At 40.8% G+C, this 19,646-nt stretch overlaps 1 protein-coding gene across 1 annotated transcript in view; it reads right to left on the reverse strand.

Annotated features, from left to right (window-relative positions):
• Nucleotides 1-19,646, reverse strand: part of MKLN1 (muskelin 1) — a 107,107-nt gene that overhangs the window by 44,204 nt on the left and 43,257 nt on the right. The window contains exons 8-9 of the mRNA XM_076347428.1: nucleotides 19,197-19,262; nucleotides 10,891-11,003 (exon numbers count right to left, since the gene is read on the reverse strand). Coding sequence (XP_076203543.1) covers nucleotides 10,891-11,003; nucleotides 19,197-19,262 — 179 coding nt within the window. The remainder of the gene's footprint in view (nucleotides 1-10,890; nucleotides 11,004-19,196; nucleotides 19,263-19,646) is intronic.

Below are 19,646 nucleotides of genomic sequence, written 5' to 3' on the forward strand. Positions count from 1 at the left end.
CTCAACTCCTTAGGGTAGGGTCTGCTCAAATAACTATTTATGCCAGAATCAGCATGCATCATCTTAGCAACAGCATCCTGGCATGCTCCGCTAAGGCACAAACATGATAGCTTTCATTTTTTGTTCTGTTTTTAAATAAGCATCCTACAAACCCGCTCTAATGCGAACAGGACTGCGGGAAGCCAGTTCCACTCCCCATCCCACCCCCCAAACAAAAACTGGGGGAGCTTGGCTTCTTCTGGTTATCATAACCTTTTGCAAATAAAGAGTTTTCAGTTGCAAGAAAATCTGTTTTATTCAGACTGATCCAGATGAAAAACCTCAGAGGCAAGCCTGGGCCCTGTTCAAGAGTCAGGGAAATAAAAACAAAGAACAGCTGACTAATTCTCCCTTCTTGGTGCTGTAAAAGACTGAGTGGAATGTGAACACTGCCTCCAGTATAAAGTTCAAAAATAAGCGTCATGAGGTAAATGCTCTTGTCCTAAAGCAAACTAGGACGAGGACATAAAAAGACACAAACAACCTACTTTGTTTCCAGTTCTGAGAGCAGGCTGTCATGCAACAAATAGTCCCTCCTGCCTACACACAACTGCAGAGATTAATTGCTCTCATTTCCCAGTTTCAGAGTATAATTCGTTTCCTCCTCCACCCACCCCCCCAAAAAAAAGGGAAAGTTCTCCACAGTCTTGAAAATGAAAGGAAATGCATATTATTCTTGGCGTTCATTCGAGTCTATACGCTTTAAGATAAGAGCTTGTTAGTGTTTTATCAATGCCAGTCTTCAGCTAATGCGTACTTCCAAAATGTTTAATCTAAGCTGTAGCTCAAAACAACTTGCTTTACTCTAGATGAGTACCCAATTCAGAAAGAGAAACAACTACAGCCATACACAAAATAAAACACTTTCATCCCATACAAGTTGCTCACTGAAGGCATTTTAAGTTTCTCATAACCTAGGGGTGCCAGAAACCTAACAGAAGAATTGAATCTATTGTTTTTTACGGTAGCATAGGGCATTTGTATTGCCCACCAGCCCACAACACAAAGCAAAATGAGCGGAGGCTGATGTATTGCTTCTAACACCCATACAATCACGGACCACGTGCCAGGAGCGCCAAGTCACGAGCGGGAGCAGGGTCTTGCACATTCAGTCACACAACAGGAGTATCACGACAGCGCTCGTGGCCAGAGCAGCCCAGCACAGGCACACGGCTAGGGCTGTGCACTGTCTACAAGGGTTTCTTAAGCGTGCAGGACCTTCCCATAAATAGTATATCCCAACTACTTTTTCCCACTCTGTATGATGGCAGAAATCAGTGCCACGTGTGTCATTTGATGTCCAAGACTTGACAGCTCTAGCACTAGACTTAAAAACCTTTGAACGTCACAAGGGGTAGACGCAGCAAAGGATTAAGCTGGGATCTCAAATGTTTCTAGGAGCACAAGAGGGGAGTCCAGCTCCAAAAAGCGTATTCTGGATGCTGAGTGTACACTCCATTCATTCAATTACTCTGCAAGTTTGCCTTAAGTAAAAGCTTAAAGCAGCATACGAAGCTAACAGTTACACTAGGTCAGCAGCCACGCATCTCCACTCCAAGATATTCTTGCCACTATTTATGGAAGATAACAGATATTCCGACTTACTGTTACAGCTGCTGTACCAGCTATTAAGAATATTCTTTGAGAGTATGCAAGTTAAATATGTTCTGCCAATAAATATTTTTGGGAAGCCTATTAAATAGATCAGAACCTGGCTAAGAATCACGACGCTTAGAACTCCCCGGGACCAGTACTGGAAAGCCATGGCTCTACAGAATTTTTCACGAAAAAGTTAAATGTCTTACGACACTTATTAGGTTCGGATAGCAAAAAGTTTCTGACAAGTATTTGCAAATAATTGACTACTACTAAGTCTAGCCACAGCTAAGACAAGGAAGACATCCTTCGGTCAGGCAGTTGACATAGTATTTGAGCTAGGGCTAATCTGCGTAGAAGTACCCTCCTATAGCAATGCAACTAAATAGATTTAGTTGCAAAGTCCTTTCTGGGCATCTGACTCAGACATGATGGAGCAGATTAGAGTCAGAGGCAGCTTTTAGCACACAGTTTTGATTCATCTGTTTAAGGTGGGAAAACAAAAAAATTAAACAGGATGAAGCTTTTTTCCCTTCCTAAAAGCATGCACACATTTGGGATAGTCCCAATTTCTCACTGTTGATACTCCATGGCCTCAAGCTGAGCCTTCCCTAAAAAGACTTTCCCTGCTTAGACTAGACGTAAAGAATAAATGGCCCGGTGTTCTATTTTTGAAAGACGGTTCACTGAGCTTATAAGCCAAACGATTAAGCTCAGGGATCATACGACATGATCCTTATGATAGCAGTGGACTGGATTTGATGACCCATGAGGGACCCATCCCTTCCAGTCCTACATCAGACTTTACTCAGACCGTTTGCTCCATCCGTAAGGGATCAGTGCAGGTTCATCACAGCACAGATGAGCACAGACTCAGTGTAGCACATGAACGTTGCTATGAAAACAAGTAGATGCTTAATGTTCTATTCCCATGAGATTACCTGTTAAAAATTAGTCTCCCAGCAGGCCTGTTTGCAGAAACAACTAATTCCAGAGTATTTTCATAAAGGAATGAACTAGCACATGATCTATCAGCTTCTGGTGACCCTGATCAACACACCTCTGAAGAAATAAAGCGTGCCCTGTGAATTAGGTCGTGAACTTTCCAAAGCATCAATATTCTGCTTTTGACAACTGCGTTGCATGAGTTTACCTACAGTGCAGAAACAACTTTGGCAACCGATGCCTGCATTACTGCCAGTGCAGGGAGTCACATTCCTGGGTCATTTCTGAGCTACATGCTCTCACCTGGCTTGCTCTCACACCAAAGTATCATCAAGGCCTTCCAGCAACGCATAACACAGTGGACCTCATGTTGCAGTAAACCACGGCATCCTATGATCAAGAGAATTTCTAGGCAAGCAAATGGAATAGTGGAAAGCGGAAAAAAGCTTCAAGCATGCAAACAGCGTGAAATAATTCTTTCATTTATGTGACGCAGGTTGTAGGAACGCAGATGAAGGTCTTGTCTACACTTTAGTCTACAGTCAAAAATTAGTCATCCAGCCTAGGTGATTCAGCCTACAAATGCAAACAACAGAAGCACTGAAATAATACCCAAGTACAAGACAACCTTGAAGCAAAAGGACATCAATACTGTGCTATTTCTAACAAAGGGCACAATTTACCTGCAAACCGAGCACTACCACACTGATGAAATGTGAATAAAACCGTAGCTTCTTAATTTTTAACAATTAAATTGTTGCTTTGGTACACATCAACTGCTCAGCTTTGCTTTCAGTAACACTGATGAAATATAACAGACGACCTACCACAGAACCAGAGCTTTCACCAGCTCCGAGAGATGGGCCCTCAGGACAACATCCCTCGTGTGCCGAATTTAACTAACCCCATTAACAATTGCAGGATGTTGAATGAGGTCATTTTTGCATGCAACATAAGTTCACGCTGTCCTCTCATTACCAGTAACAATGGCTAGTGAAGATCCAGCCAAGAGAGATTTTTCCATAGATGCAAACTATTCGGCTTAGCTACAGTCACAGTTGCAGACCAACAGGCTAGCAGGCTGAAAAAATTTAATTAGTCATTTATGGACTGTTTAGCCACAAAGATGAGGATGCAGCAAGGCTAGAATTTTTGAAGGTGGTTTTTTTTTTTAATTAATTGTCCTTGAAAAGCTGGTGATAGATAAACATGAAATTGTAAGTCCAAATACTTTGACAGCCACGGGCTCTTAGATGTTTCTGAGAAAGCGAAGACAGTCTTAAACAGATGATAAAGGAGTAGTTTGCACCCAGAGGTGTTAGAAAGTCAAAAAAGTACCTGTATAATTTTTCCCCTCCGGCTAACCCACAGCTATGAGACTGCCATCTCAGGGGTACAGATACTAAGTACAGTTTAACGCAGGCTTCCTCTGTTAGCTATTACAGCAACATGGCAAGAGAAAATTATGTATCAGAACAGAACATTTTTGGCATTGAAAAAAACAGAACTGTGAAGACTGCCATGCCTTCTTTTGAACTCAGTGACAGATGAGGAAAGATGTAGCTTCTGAAATTTTTGTTTATATCACCTTTCAGCTATTCTCAGAACATAATTTAGTTATCCAGCTGCAGGAACCGCATCAATTACCACTGGAAGTGCAGCACACAGCTAGTCTCTGCTGTGTCATAGTTTCAGAAACAAGGCATCTTCAATTTTGCAACAATCTACACAGAGGAAAATCAGCCAAGAAACAGTGCAAGTATTTTCACTGGAGGTCTGTGAAGCACCATGTAAACCCTTCTCTTCCATATATTAAGAAGAGTAAGCGTAATGCATGGCAGCAAGCACATGTGGAGGAGCTTTTAAAGACAGAGCACTGAAAACAAAAGTACGCATGGGGCAATGCAAGGACTAGAACCCAACAGTTCCTGAATCCCAGTATCAATAAAATCTCCATCACATACACGCCCTGGAAAACTCATGGATTAAGTCCTATTAAACATACTAAGCTCTTTCAGGTCTGAGAACTCAACATACCAATGCACTATCCATTCTGCCAGTATATGCTCTCAAGACAGTCCAGAAAGCTTAAGTCCCAATTACCTCCAAAACCCGGTGGCAGAAATACATTATTAGCAGCAAGGTCCACAAAAACTTACTACATTTTCAAGCATATAATTATCTAGACAATTTAGCTAAGGATTTGTCTATGATACTACTTGAGAATGCTTCCCCTATGTTACCACAGTGGGATAACTGATATTTCTTTAGGGATTTCTGTATTTGTACAGCTCGAGGAGTGTTAATGTAACAGAAGTCTTTCACAGTCTAGCTGCAAAAAGAAACTACTCTACTCCCGAGGCAAAGTTGACTGGTGTGTGAAGCTACTTTCACCTTGCTGGCAAGAGAATAAGCTTTCCTCCCACCTTCTACCCCCACATACTCTCTTGTTTCTTTAAAATCCTTTTTCCCCATCCATTCAGTGCAAAATGCAGGGTTCCAGGGATTCCAGCTGGCTCTTGTCTTACAGGTGTGTATTTCTGTGTCTTTAAAACCCAAAAGGATATAAATCAGTGTTCCTTATACCAGTATCTATCGCTTCACTAAATCCCTACCTGAAAATTCTGTAATACTTTACGCAGTTGAATAATGTGTCATCTTCCCCGAGATGCACTCACAGCCACCCTAGCATGTCTCTATACTGCCTCATCTGCAATTTACAGGGAACTGGATGATGCAATAACTTCTTAATAAAGTCCTGCAAGTAAAATAAAGCTGCATTCCAGATCAGAGATCAGAGCAGTAAATTCATCATAAGCTAGAGCTGAAATGGTGATTTTTAATCGGAACATAAACGCCACAAATCAACTACGCATGATGCATTACCTCAAGGCATAAGAGTAGTTCACAAACTGCACCTTTTGCAGCTGAAGGCTTTATGATGGTTTGGAAATCCATGTATAATCTGAAGACTGGCACACACAAGCTCCAGGACTGCCAAAGTTTTGCAGCCTTCAGAACACCGTGCATAATGCATTTATTTAAGTACTCCCTTCTCTATGAGACTGACTTCAATACCAATGTGTGGACGAAAGGGACCTCCACACATTGAAACATCTGGTGTTAGGAATAACTGACATTTGGCTGGTTTTCTGCCCTTTTTTCATGCTGGAAGCAAGAACTACAGGCACCTAGTGATGGAACTGAATAACTTAAGACCCAGAGCTGTTTTAAAATATGAATGATCTTTTCTTTAAAAAAAAGTCAAAGTTAAAAAAGACAAATAAACAAGGGTTAAGAGAACAGAGCTCCTTAGGCACACAAGATAGCATAAGCAAGTAAGAAGTTGCCTTTAAAAGCTGAAAATCTTTTCAAAAAAATTTAAAAAAAAAACCAAACCCCGAGGTACTCCTCCCTCCACAGGGTCTTTTTGTTTTAGGCTGCCTATGTGGAAATCACTGGAGAAGTTAGTCAGGCATATCTGAAAGTCTCTAACATTTTGGAGAAAGAATACTGGCTAGAACACTTAAAAACCATTATGCTACTAAGCAGGGAGGAAAATAAAACATTAGCATGCGATATTTAGGATCAGCCTAGAATACTTTTCATTTGGTTCACTTCAGCATCTGCCTTCTTTGTCCCTACTTTTGTAGGCATTTACACTATTTAGGAAGTTGGCTCAGAGGTGTATCTGCAGTATCCAAGTTTCTATTGCAAGCTTTTGGGGACAGTTGCTTTCTCCCTATGTGCTTTTGTGGCACCAGGCATCTCGTACAACTGAGCATCTGTACAACTGGAACTACTCAGAAGTACGACATGGCAGATTCAGTATATTAGATCTCAAGTCCATAAACATCACAGTATTTGAAACAAAAAACCCTCAAGTTACTTAAACCGTCTTCCAAACTGTATCACCATCTGTGGGAAGGAGTCAATATTTGAAACTAGTACAGTTCCTACACTTAAAACAGCATAGGGTAAAAGCTTTACAGACATAAGCTTACATATTTCTGCATCACACCCAAAAAAAAAAAATCAGTCATAGGTGTCACAAACGCTTATAAATGCATAAAATGCTTGTGTGGTAATATGACTTTGGAAGCTTTGGGTAAATTCATCCATGTCAACAAACGTAAAGAAATGCATGCAGACACCGTAGAAAATTTAACTGGAAGTACAATAGCAGATGAAATTCACCCTGGCTCTCGCTATTATGAGATCTTTCTACACTTGTCAGCTTTTACTTTCAGTAACCTGGAAAAGCACTTGGTGTTAGCAGCAAACTGTCACCTTACAATACACCGATTTTCTAGATCATTTTGAACCTACTGAACAGTACGCACTTGTTGACCTACACTTTCCTTCACTGCGAGAAACGATTTATCCTCTCAACCAGTTAACCCATGACAAGACCTTCACTTCTACCTTTGGCAAGAAATGCTTAAAAAGTTTGAGAAACACAGTGTCACATAAACCTAACCCATTTACACAATTTCCACATCCTTCACAGAGCTGATGTGTGAGCAGAATTCTCCTCTAAAAAAGGCAGAATGAGGATGAGTCAGCATACCACATTTACAAATATGCACTACAGAAGCTACCAATTCATGCAGTAACACTGTTTGAAGGGAGATCCTGTATCTCTTCTCACATCTCTAGGAAATACTGAAACAAGGTACAGGAATACTAGTGACATACAAAGTATGCCAACTATTACAATTCTTTATTCTCATTTATCAAATCTCCAGAGGCATCAACACCCTTCAGCATTTTGATCCTATTTAAAAATCCACCTAACTATCAATTTACACCAAGCAAATTCTTTCCTACAGTTCACTTAAACTGTCCTCCTGTACCGAATTTCACTAAATTAGCCTTCAAAAGAGAAAGCTGCTGCTTGGAAACTAGAAATATTAGACACCAAAACATACACATTAAGTTTCTCTATTAGTTGACACTGGCCTAGGATCAAAATGCCCAAGGAATGACAAGGTTTGTTTTTTCAAAACTATTTATTCCCAAATCCTGAAAAGATCTACTGATCTACAACCATTAATAAACCCTGAAGACAACACCATTTGTCAGAACATTCCACTTGGTTCAGGGTAAAAACCCTTAAAGGCTCTTAGACTTCACATGTCTTGGCTGTGCCTCACGCCAACTGATTCGCAGAGCTGTTGCGTACTCCAGAGGGGAGACAGAAGGACAGAAATTGTGGGTACAGTTGAGAGGTCATGAGCTGCTCCATGGTGCATCTCCTTGGAAGGATGCAGGCTTGGAGGAGGACGATTTGACAAGGACTGCAGGAGCCTTGCCGGATCCATACACTAAAGGGATGGTGGGGAAGTTCTAATTCAGGTCTGTTTGTCCATCAGCAGCTGTAGTACGTACGCTGGAGGTTCAGCCCAACACTGCAAGCAGGTCCTCTATACCCCCCCTTTTTAAGACTGTAAGTGATCAGCTACTCCAGCAGTGCTGTGAGCACTTTTTCCTGATGTAAAAAGGGCTATGGAAAATTAACTTTGGAAGTCTAACTTAAAAATCACAAATGCAACTTCAGGTGACAGAGAGACATTTCTCCAGCTCGCTGGCAAATTTTGAAAGAGAGCAGCAACAGAGTTTACTAAAAGGTCACACGACCTTTTCATAACGCATTGCAACAGAAGCTACCAGTACCTTTATCCCAAAAGCGCTACTGTATGTTACCCCTATGATAACACTGGATAAGATGCAACTTCTACCATATTCCGCTCCTGTCCAAGCTTAATTATTGAGTGGCTAATTTAGCCACTGTCACTGATTAATTAGAACAAAAGAGCTAGAAGCAGAACAAGTACAATACAACACAAAAGCAGGACTAAGTTCTACTGGAATCTACTCTGAATATTTTTTAAAATTCCATATCAACAGACATTTCCTTTTCACAAATTGTTTATGAACAGTTGATGTCCCTATTAGAGAAACATCTGGAGTCTTTGTTTTTTAATTCACTTCTCAACATTTGAGATTGACCTTTTCATTTCTAAATCAGGTTTTATCCAGCTCTCTTTAGAAAAAAAAAAACCACACTGCTGGTTTGCAAGTACAGCAGCTGCCAGTTCACTGTACCTCAGTAAGTCACCAAAACCCTTGGCAAGCCTTCTTCTGAACTCCACTGCAGACTATATCCACGCAGAGTCATTCTAGAACTCCATTGCTAAAGCCACACACACTTCTTCGCACTTCTCTGTTAAGGACGTCTCTTCTTCAAAATTCCCTATGCATTCAACTCATTCTCCATTTTTTTTTTTTTTTTAAATTCCCCTATCTTGCTTCCTCTCAGCCCAAGGCCCTTCCCATCTTCCATTTGAATTTCCTGACCTTCCATCGCACCCTGTAGGTTTTTTTTCCTCCAAAATCCCTTTATAGCCACTTTATTGTATCAACTCATCTCTTCTACTGCCTCTCCTACGCAGCCGTCCTTTGTGTATCCCTTCCTTCTCCCATCCCAACGTTACCCTGCTAGAGTCAGGCATGAGGAACTTGAACAGAAAACATACGCTGCTCCTGGCACTGCTGATGCCTTGCATCCCAGCCAGGCCTCCCAAGCTCTACAGAAGCTCAACTGGATGAGGCAGGATCCCAGCAGGAAAGGAAATTAATCCCTTAAACACCAGAATGACCCACACTGGTTTGTGCAGGAAGAAAACACGGTAACTCCTTTTTGACAGGAAGGCCCTATTTCACTGCATCCTGAGCTAGACAAATGTACACACTAAGCGGCTACAGAGCAAGAAGAAAAGTGAAAGAAGAGGCAATTAAAAATTGTTCTGCCTTTTTTTCTATAGCTCTTCTTTGCTTTCCCAACCTCCTTATAAAGGGAGACAAAGGAAAGGAAGGTCTAGCCTTTTATCTTTACCATATAGTTGATAAAAGAGATGAGTCCAAATTTCCCCTTGGTATTATGTCACACGAACCCCTCCTTATCTTAAGGAGGTTACCTGTTGGGTAAACAGTGAGAAAAATAGTAAAACCCATGGTTCAAGACAAAACAGAAGCAACACAAGCCCAGCCTACAGGACTGGACCCTGGAAGACTAAATCCGGCTTCAGCATCGTATCAGCAAACATATGAGTAGCCATGAGCAGTGATGAAAGGACTAAGAGTGAAAAAAACAAAAAAAAACCCCTTACAGTAAGAGTTAAAAAACAGCTTACAAGGATATAAAATGTAAGGACAATTTTACCTTTATACAGCTCTATTATGATAGAAACCGGAATATCACGTTCAGTTTTGTTATTGCCCATTTTGCAACGGATGTTAGAAACAGTAAGTGCATGACACGCACAGAGATTTGAAGGCTACGGGAAGTGCCTTACTGTGAGATTTTTTTCAGCTCGGGCTATTTGTCCTACTTGATTACCACCTCTAAACACCTTTGCCAGGAAAATATGGGAATATTAAAGTGTCATTTAATCTGGTATGGAAGCTCACAAAATAAGCTATGACAAGAAACTGGAAAAATACAAATGGGAAATAAGATGTTTTCATACTTTTTTCCAAATACTTGAGGAAATCAACTCCTGAATTTGTCAAAAAGTGGTGGAATCTCAAACTTTTCATACCTTCAGGAAGAGGCTGCATGACTTTCTTGAAGTTATGCTCTGACAAACAAGCAACGAACTCAAAACACAATAACCACATGGAACTTTAACATTTCACAGTACACAGTAAAATGAATTACACAAGCCAAAGGTCTTGGACTTTTTTTTGTTACCTCCTATAACCCAAGCTACACTCATTTCAGATGTTTCATACGTCAAATACTGAGCAAAACAAGCCAAGGAAAATGGCTCAAATGAATACCACAAAAGCTCTCGGGATTGTGTGGCCTCTGGCAGTTACCCCCGTCCTCTAGATTCCTGTCTGTTAGTTGTCCATTTCTACTCATTTTTTGACAGAAGCTAAAAAAATAAACAATTTGTTTCTGAAGCTCAAACACCAGCATCAGCTCTGAAATGTTTATTAGCAAGTCTGGTTGTTCAGTCCTATCAAATTATTTAACTCATGTTCTACTCACGGAACTGATTTTTGGCCGATCAGTCCGCTCTTGAGAAACAACCTTTCCCCTCCAGTAATCTTAACACTACAAACTCACATCCATCTCACATTTTCCCAACGTAAGCATTTCAAAAGTCTTCAGAACTTGAAGGTCTGAATTTTGTGGCTCTCACTACACACTATACGTCAATACCAGCACTTCAGAAGCCTGGCATTTTTCTGTGCAGCAATTCATGTATTATTAACAATACGGACGTTTGCAGAACTCACCTCTTTCTCGGTATCCCTGGATATACAGGTCCACTGGTTTTCTTTCACACTGTATGCCCAGAAGTCAGCCAGATCCTGAGTTCCGTCCCAGCCACCAAACAAATAAACAGTTTCTATTAAAAAAAGGAAGAACATGTTAATTTTATTTTAAAAAGAGAATGCCTTTAAACAGGCTGATACCTACAAAACACCTGTGACAAACAGACAGACTATCAGAAGAGCAATTGAAACCCATTCTTACTTAAAGCACCACTCCTCTTTGAATGGAACCAGTCACCAAGACAAATAAATGTGGTTTGGTTTTGTAATGGAAGTTTTTAGGCTTGACAGACAGCCAATTCTCAAGGAGTCATTTTCTATTTCTACATTTACATAAGAGGCAATCAAATCCACAGCCTTCTGATTAAAATTCAAGACAGAAAAATGAACAATATTTAACATTTTGGATACTGCGCCTTTTAGTCTATCAATGACATCTCAGCTTGTACCCCACATTTGGTGCAAGACCTATAGATTAGAAAGACTTCTGAGACAGCAGCAACAAAGGTTTTCTGTTTAGTCCATCCCTTACAAAGGAAAATTTACTTCAGCGATTAAATCCTCTTCAAGGGAAACGCCTTGCATAAAGTAGCTTACCTGATGCCGCAAAAGCAAGTAAGTAGAAGAGTTACAGATATAAGTCAGTGTTTCAGGCCCATCTTTAGAGCCTGTTACCTTAAACCCACAACCGCTCCGTGCGCAGCAAGTTCAAAGGCTTCTCAGACTTGCTGATAAAACAAGATGAAGCCTCTGAACATGGGAAGCATTTAAGGAAGAAGTCTCTGTTCTGACATGGAGAGATAACTAAGCTGCTCCCATTATAGAAACATCACTATCTGGTCTCAAATGCTAAAAATACTTCGTTTTTAGACTGCATTAAAACACAACACAAAGCCAAGTCCAAGAAGAACAAGCCACTGAAGACTTGCAGAGCTTTGAAAAACTCCTTTAAAATCCACAAACCAGTTCTATTATGCAGGTAATGGCCAATTTTTAATCCAACACCAATTAAAGAGCAGAGTTAGAAGCGCGATTATAAAATGGGAATAGTCCCTGACCCTTACCTACCATCAGGATAGTGGTCATCACCATGGAAAGGTTACCCTGGTTCATTAACTTTAATTACCCTTCCTCCTGGACTCAGGGCTCCCAGTGTTCCCTGCAAAGAGCAGGTCCCTTTGTGCACATAAATTCTCACAGCTCACAAAACCCACATTACCACAACAGCTTCATTGATAGCCGAGAAAAATAAAAGATTTGGCACCAGCTAAGTATCCTATTGGGGCCTTGCCAAAACGTCATGCCTGCCTGGAAAGGCTTTGTTGTCTCAGATGAAATTTAATAGCAAACCTGAATGAATCTGATGAAAACTCAGATTTTGAAAGTTACCTAAATCAAGCTGACAGAATTAAATGGCATGTAAGCACTGAAAGAGGGGTACAATCATCCAGCTCATGCAAACTGTGAGCATCCCCAGAGTCCGAGAGCAACTGTGATAACACAAGTATACGTGAACAGTGTGCCAAACTTATTCACCTTGATGTAAAACTGTAGCTCGGATAAAAGAAAGGCTCCATCACTATCTAGACTCAGAATGGCTATCATTTTTCAGTCTTATGACTTATTACAGAACTACATACATATTTTTATAGGAAGTCTCTGTATTTTTAAAGGAACATTTCTTAATGCATAAACGCATTTGTTGCTGGTCATGTCAAGAAAATAATTTTTCATAGTTCTTCTGAAGTTTGCAATTGTTCTCCCATGGTATAAGGAAAAATTAGTTGTTTGGTGGTTTGGGGGGGGGGGGGGGTTGTTTGTGGTTTTTGTTTGTTTTTAAGAAGTCAAACTTCACTCTGTTCCCCAACCAGTATCACACCTTCTGCTCTATTTGCCAATTCAGATTTTGTGGGGAGGGTTATTTTTCCACCCTGCACGCAGAGATCCAACCAGGACAGACCCAGGACGCATGCCCAGCACTCCCAGGCATTGCAGCCTAAACAACGTATCAGCAAATGCTCAAAGATAAGGGCAGACAGAGGGAAGAAACCAAAAACTTCCAGGCAGCAGGAGTGGGGAAGCTTGAGGGGAGCACAGCAGTCTCACATCAATATAACTACTTCTACTTTAGTAGCACTACGGAACTCAAGATTCAAGCTGGGCATCTTGCTCTGGCAGAGGGAAGAATTCTTCCTTTGTATCCGAGCAATATGTAACGCAGCAATATTGATGCTGCTTTATTAAAGCAAGCCTCTACTTTGCTTTAGGGACAGAGCAGAATTTTCAAACCTACCTGCAAGCCAACAAGAAAAACATGAAAGCGGTTATATTTACCCAAAGCTTTTAGCAGCTACATTTAGGAAGTCAAATGTCTCCTCCAGCATCTTAACATTATCTCCTCTAAATTTATTTTTGAATACAAATTTAACACTTAGAAATATTCACAGAACATATTTAATTCAAAACTGCTTGCTCAGTCAAAAATGTTTCTATAACGTCTGAATTCTTTTCTTCCCTTACTCTCTGGAAGACTAGAAGGTGCCAGAGCACTCCTCAAATTATTAAAGAACGTACGTCCCCCAAAACTAACGTATTTCCTGTCAACCTCTCCTTAAGTTCTATTTTTCAGAAGAGTATGCAAAGCAGACTTCTCCAATCCCTGTTAAATACCAAAAATCCCAGCGTAGTTTCAGTCTAGGTTCACATATGTTCTCCAAGTCAGTTTTTCTAACTTCTGTTAACTCCATCTCCTTTGTGTGGTGAAATCCTTGGTGGGATACTGGTACAGCGGGTCTTCCTCATCCGATCAGGATGTTACGTGTCAAATTGCTAAAGCCAGGCTGAAGAAAGATGCTTGGTATGCCTGAGCATCCCTGGTTTTACCTTGTAATAGGCACAACGAATACATTCCAATCCTGGTGACATATTAACTAAACACTTCGGTCAAATGGTACTTTCATGTCTCTGCTAGAACAGTTCTCCACAGAATATGGAAGAATTATGGACCTAAAACACCTCTGCAAGTCATCTGGTCCATCACTCGTCTCCCCAACCCCTTACAGTAGGGCTAACTTCAGCAACAGACCAGGTTGCACAGGGAAGTACGCAGTTACACTTTGAGTATCTTCAAACACGGGTATTTCAGACTGTCTGGACCCCTGCTCCAATGACTGATCATCTTTCATTAATTCCCCCCCCCCCCCCCCCCAATATAAAACTGGAATTTTCCTTGCTGCAATGTGTCCGCTGCCCTTCATCCTATCCCTGTACACCCTCCCAAAATGAGTCTGGCTCTATCTTCTCCATGCTCTCCCACCAGCTAGCTGAAGACAGCTCTACGATCCTCCCATGAGCCTTTTCTTCTGCAAGCTGAACAAAACCAGCTCCCTAAGCGTCTCTTCATACATCATGTGCTCCAGCCCCCAACCACCTTGGCGGCCCTTCACTGGGTTCCCTTTCAGATTGTCACCATCCTTGTACCAGAGAGCCCAAACTGCGCACAGTACTCCAGATGCGGCCTCACAAGTACCAAACAGAGGGACATCATCACTCCCCTTCACCTGCTGGCTGTACTTCTGCTAATACAGCCTAACAGGACATTGGCCTTCATTGCCACAAGGACACATTGCTGATGCACGTTCAGCTGTCTACCACCTTGCCAACCTTCTTTCCATGCAGTCAGTCCCCGGCCTATAGTATTGCACACAGCTGTGACGTCCCAAGTTCAGGACTCTGCATTCGTCTCGGCTGAACCTCACAACGCCCTCCCTGCAGCCCGTCAGGGTCCCTCTGACTCACAGCCCTAGTCTCTAGTTCATCAACCACTGCCCTCCCAATTTGCTACCAGCCCAAACTTGCTGAGGGTGTATTTGAGAATCAGTGTCCCTAGAACTAAGAAGGGCTTGTCTCAGAAGTAAAAAATTTAGGCATAAGATGTCTCAAAAGCCTTCTACGAAAGGACGTCACTTCCCTATGTAGTAACAATAGATTTAGTTACCTGCAAGCAGCATTGTCCACTTTGTAAGGAGCACTTAGAGGACAACTATAAAGCCAGACCTTAAATTTTCTTGAAGTACCACACCACTCAGTTTCTGAATCACAGGTCACTGTAGATGGTGGCTGGATGTAAGGTTTTTCAGGCTAGGGCTGTTCTGGGTAGGCATACAGTCTTCCTCTCAAATGTGAAAGCACCGCGAAGCTGAGTAACCTCAAGGATTCAGCAGCTGTTTGTGTTTCGGAGCTTAGAAGCCATCTGTGTTTTGTTTTAGAGATCTCTTCATCTTGTACACAAGTCCTGTCTTTAAATATCTTATGGATAGCCATGTTTTCCTCAGGCAAAACAGCATCCTTCATGTCTGCTGCTCTCACTTCATCTTTCCATGCTGCTTTTGAACCAGCCTCATGATTTCCACTGTGTTGCCCACATATGCTATGGGTACGCTGTGCCCACCGCTCTGAATCTCCCACTGTTCCCAACCAACAGATTTGTTCTCGCTTATCTAATAGAATGAAGTAAGCAGAGCTCCTTCCCATGAAAGGAAAAGCAAATAACATACAACCAAAATTACAGAGTAGTTTCACTTCAGTGAGTAAATAGAGGTAACACATCAACAAAGACCATTTCACTAATATTTTCCTTCAATAAATGTTTCACTTGCCAAAGAGAAGAGAAATGCAGACAAAAAAAAATCATCCTGGTTGCTTAGCTATTATTTCTAAAACAGGCTCATCAGAAAACTTCAGAAGGCTTTATCTAAATTAAATAAAAGATGAACGTTTAAACAAACAGGATATATCACAAAAGATTCTTTTTTTTAATAGAACTATTTCTATACAGTCTATAATTCTGTTAACAAAATAAATTCTATGGCTTTATGGACTACACTGTCATTCACATAAAATTGTGTCTGCCCTATAAGAGCAGAGGAGATAATTCCACCTTAACTATGGAATTATAAACCAAATCTCCAAAACACAGTACACGTATTCCTCTAAAGTACCAATGTTATTCCTTAAAACTTGAATTTGGCAATCCACTTACCCATTCCCACTTTCTTCCAGAATAATTAAAGTTATGTTAATCAAGGTACCAGTGCTAGATGCCTACAATCCTCGTCCAAAACTGCATTAGAGCTTAATGCATCTGGGAACACAGCACTATATACAAGCCTGCGTTTTACTGCTTGAATATTTCACCAGGGCCTACATAAATAGCAGTATAGCTTTTCACGACTGACATTCAGCGCACTTAACACAGTATGTTCTTGTGTAGTTTTGGGGTTGTTTTCACTTTTGGTGTTTTGGGGATACGTTTGTTTTAATCTATGCACCTGAGTTGTGACTACCCAAATACTTCTCCTTCCTTGTAGAAAAGTGCAGAAAACTCTCCAGCCTCCCACATGGAGAACTACACAAGACATGCACTTTGCAGGAAAAAGCAGAAATAACATAAGCCTTCTGTTTTCACTTACAGTCTAAAGCTTTAAAGTACATAACAGTGGTTTCCAACTATAACCGGGAATGCCTCTTAGTAAATGTTTCTGCACAATGCATACCAAAAGCAACTTCCCAATTCTGCCACCCAGAGTCATGCCAGCCTGTTAATATGATTAAAAGCATGGAAGACATTGTGAGAATCAGTAACTCCCAATTTTTTTTTTTTTTTTTTAAATACAGGAAGATACCAGGCTGCATTCTCAGTTCCATATCCCAAAATGCCTACACTTTCATTTCAAACTGCTTAAAGCAGTTTTCAAAGCACAAAGAACACTTATTCTAAGACAGCAGCAGCAGGTATTAGGAGCATGAACATCAGATGGAAATGAGCTACAGCACAAGTTACTGGTTGTCAGCAGAGATGCCAGAATTGCTCTTTCAGTTACTTTCAGCCTACCCTAATTGGAAGATAAAACATGCTAAAAGGCAGTTTAGACCAAGTTAAACTATACTCTACCTGAAACTTCGAGCATAAACAGAGTCTCAGTGACTCAACGCACTATCAGTAAGTTGAGATCTAGCTCAACTGCTTACCAACCCGTATCCTCTATCTTAACATTAACACATGTGCATCCAGTAGGCTCAGTACTATTACAGAACTTATTAAAAATAAACTTATATTTTTGTAGTCAATAATAACTGGTTAATATTTCCTTGAGGTTAATCAAAAAGCAGAACCATTTATAGTCCAGTTATAGCTACAGCAGGTCTGGATATCAGAGATTAAAATTTGCTTCCAACACCTATTCTATGTGATAGGAAACTTCAGAACCTCCTTATATGTATGATTTTGGTGTTTCACTTCATTTCTAATAGATTAAAGTTGAAGAAAATACTCATTTTTGAAAAGGACCTCACCCCTCCAAGAAGGAGTGCAAAGTCAGCTTATTTTTCTTCAGCTGCCAAAGGCTTCTGAAAAAAACAACTCAACAAGTGTGTGGATAAGGAAGGGAGGATGTCTTTGAAGGAAAGAGGACGCCGCTGCTCCTTTTTCCATTAACACTAGATTTGCTCAAGGTTAGCCAGGGAGCTTTACAGCTCCAGTTTGTAAAACACATCCTGACATAACTGGCTAAATTCCCACAGTCTCATTAAACACTACCTATGTTCAAAAGGAAAACTCAAGCAATCAGCAACAGCTGCTTTTAAGAATAACAGCACCAAGAACTTCCCCCGGCCTGCTCATGAGCCAAATTAACTGGCAAAACTGGTAATCTCAAAAACATTTAGCCTTTTACAAGCCTCAGTGGGCCTGGAAGCAAAACTAAGGGCAACTTCCCAAATATCCCACAAAGAAACTTTCTGAAGGTATCCCACCACCACTGGATAGAGCTGCAGCAAGAAAGGACTATGACATGACAGAAGGAGATCCAGTTCTCCCACACTGGGACTCTACCTCCGTAGGTGCTCCCCAGTCAGTTTTGTGCAGGTAAAAAAAGATACCGATGCTTTTCACTGCCTTGTTAAAGGAGAGTGAAAACTTAAGTCAAAGGCAGAGATAATAAGCTTACTAGGACTTAAGAAAACCAACAGGAATGGCAACGAAGACTCACATTACCATGAATATATCATTTTCAGGAGGTCTAAAGGACTATCATTTCCAAGTTGACAAGCCTCATGTTTCTTCAGCGCACTTGTGAAACAGTCACTACTTATTCACCGAGGCCACTAGGGAGCGTTCACAGCTTCTTTTGTAGGCAAACACCAGCAATCCTCCAGCAGCATTTTATGCTAATGAATCTCAAACCTCTTCAACGAAAAAAGTTTGCTTTCATATACAAAATAACTCAAGTGCTTCCTCTAGAGCAGTAACTACATTCTGAGTAAAAGCCAAAGGCTGCAGCTACTGCTGCATTTTTGCTTGTTCACTATGACTTAGCAAATTACTCCTGAAGGTACCATCCTGTCACATGCTTCAGTCCCCGTCCATATGACCACAACAGATACGGCCACGGTAATTTTTTGCCAAGTCCCTCAATGCCACCCTATATTCCTCTCTGCTACTCACACCCTGATCTTGTTTCTCCTTTCCTAAGAACAATCCTTTTACTCATACAAGTCATTTACTTAGCATAGATGCAGGCAGATGCATTCCTTATTTTAGTAAGGAATGACATACCACAGAAATCTGATTAAATAAAAGCAAGACAGACACAGAAAATTATGGAGAACAACAATCAGCGGAACTGTTACTTATACCCCCCCCCCCTTTCTTTTCTCTGCGGGCTCTTTGAAACAGAGGCTGAACCATGCTTTAAACTGCTACAGGAAACATTTTTGTAAAAAATGTCTAACAAATTATATTTAATAGGAGTTTCTTGCACACTGTGGAAATTAGAAGCCACTCCAACCAAAATACAAGGAATGTTTCAACACATCAGATCTATTGCTTGAGCACTATTCCAAAGAGCATAGTATGTAGCAGATAAGGGAAATTATCATCCCTAATTTCTCTTCTCTTGTTTAAGCTCCTGCTCAAAGAGGGTAGGAGGGACAAAAAATTGAAAACAATCGTTCTTGCTTTCTTAGTTAAGACAAGACAACGACTAAGGCGTAACAGAGAACTAATAGGGAAGAAGGGGGATGGGAAAGGCAGTTGGAGTATAGTTCCAGAAAGAAAACAGAGTATTTAATCCAACTATTAGAAAGTGCAATTTTTTCCTCAAAACCTGAAGTTAAGAGAGTCTCTGAAGAAAAACACGTTTGCATATTTATCTGAAAATTATTTGATTAAATAATTAAGTTAGTTAAGAAATTTAGCAACTACTCACCTGTCTGAACATCTATAACCATCTGATGGCCACCTCTCATCCCTGGTCGGCTGTCTTCCCCATCACCTTTAAAAAAAGAGGGAGGGGGGAGTTTTCCATTGTAAGATTTTTAAACCAAAGAAAGATACAACCTCACGTATGGCTTAAATACTATATGGAAGCAGAGCAACTCAGTAACTCACCACTCTTTAAACATTAGCACAGCACTTTTTCCATGTAGTATTCTTCTGTGCATTATAAAACTGTACAGAGTTTTATACTGAATTATCTGGTGACTGACAGTACAGATAGCTAAAGTGAATACAGTACTCTACTGCAATTCTGAGAGCCTTGGAAAGCAGCTTGAGAGTTCCTGAAGCATGCAGGTCCACACAAATGAGGTCTGAGCTATCTTTGCAGCTCTCCAGCGGTGAGGACACAGACAACCTTTTGCTCCCCTTCCATCTCTCC

The sequence above is a fragment of the Aptenodytes patagonicus genome, chromosome 1, assembly GCF_965638725.1.
Source record: "Aptenodytes patagonicus chromosome 1, bAptPat1.pri.cur, whole genome shotgun sequence".
NCBI classification, from domain to species: domain Eukaryota; kingdom Metazoa; phylum Chordata; class Aves; order Sphenisciformes; family Spheniscidae; genus Aptenodytes; species Aptenodytes patagonicus.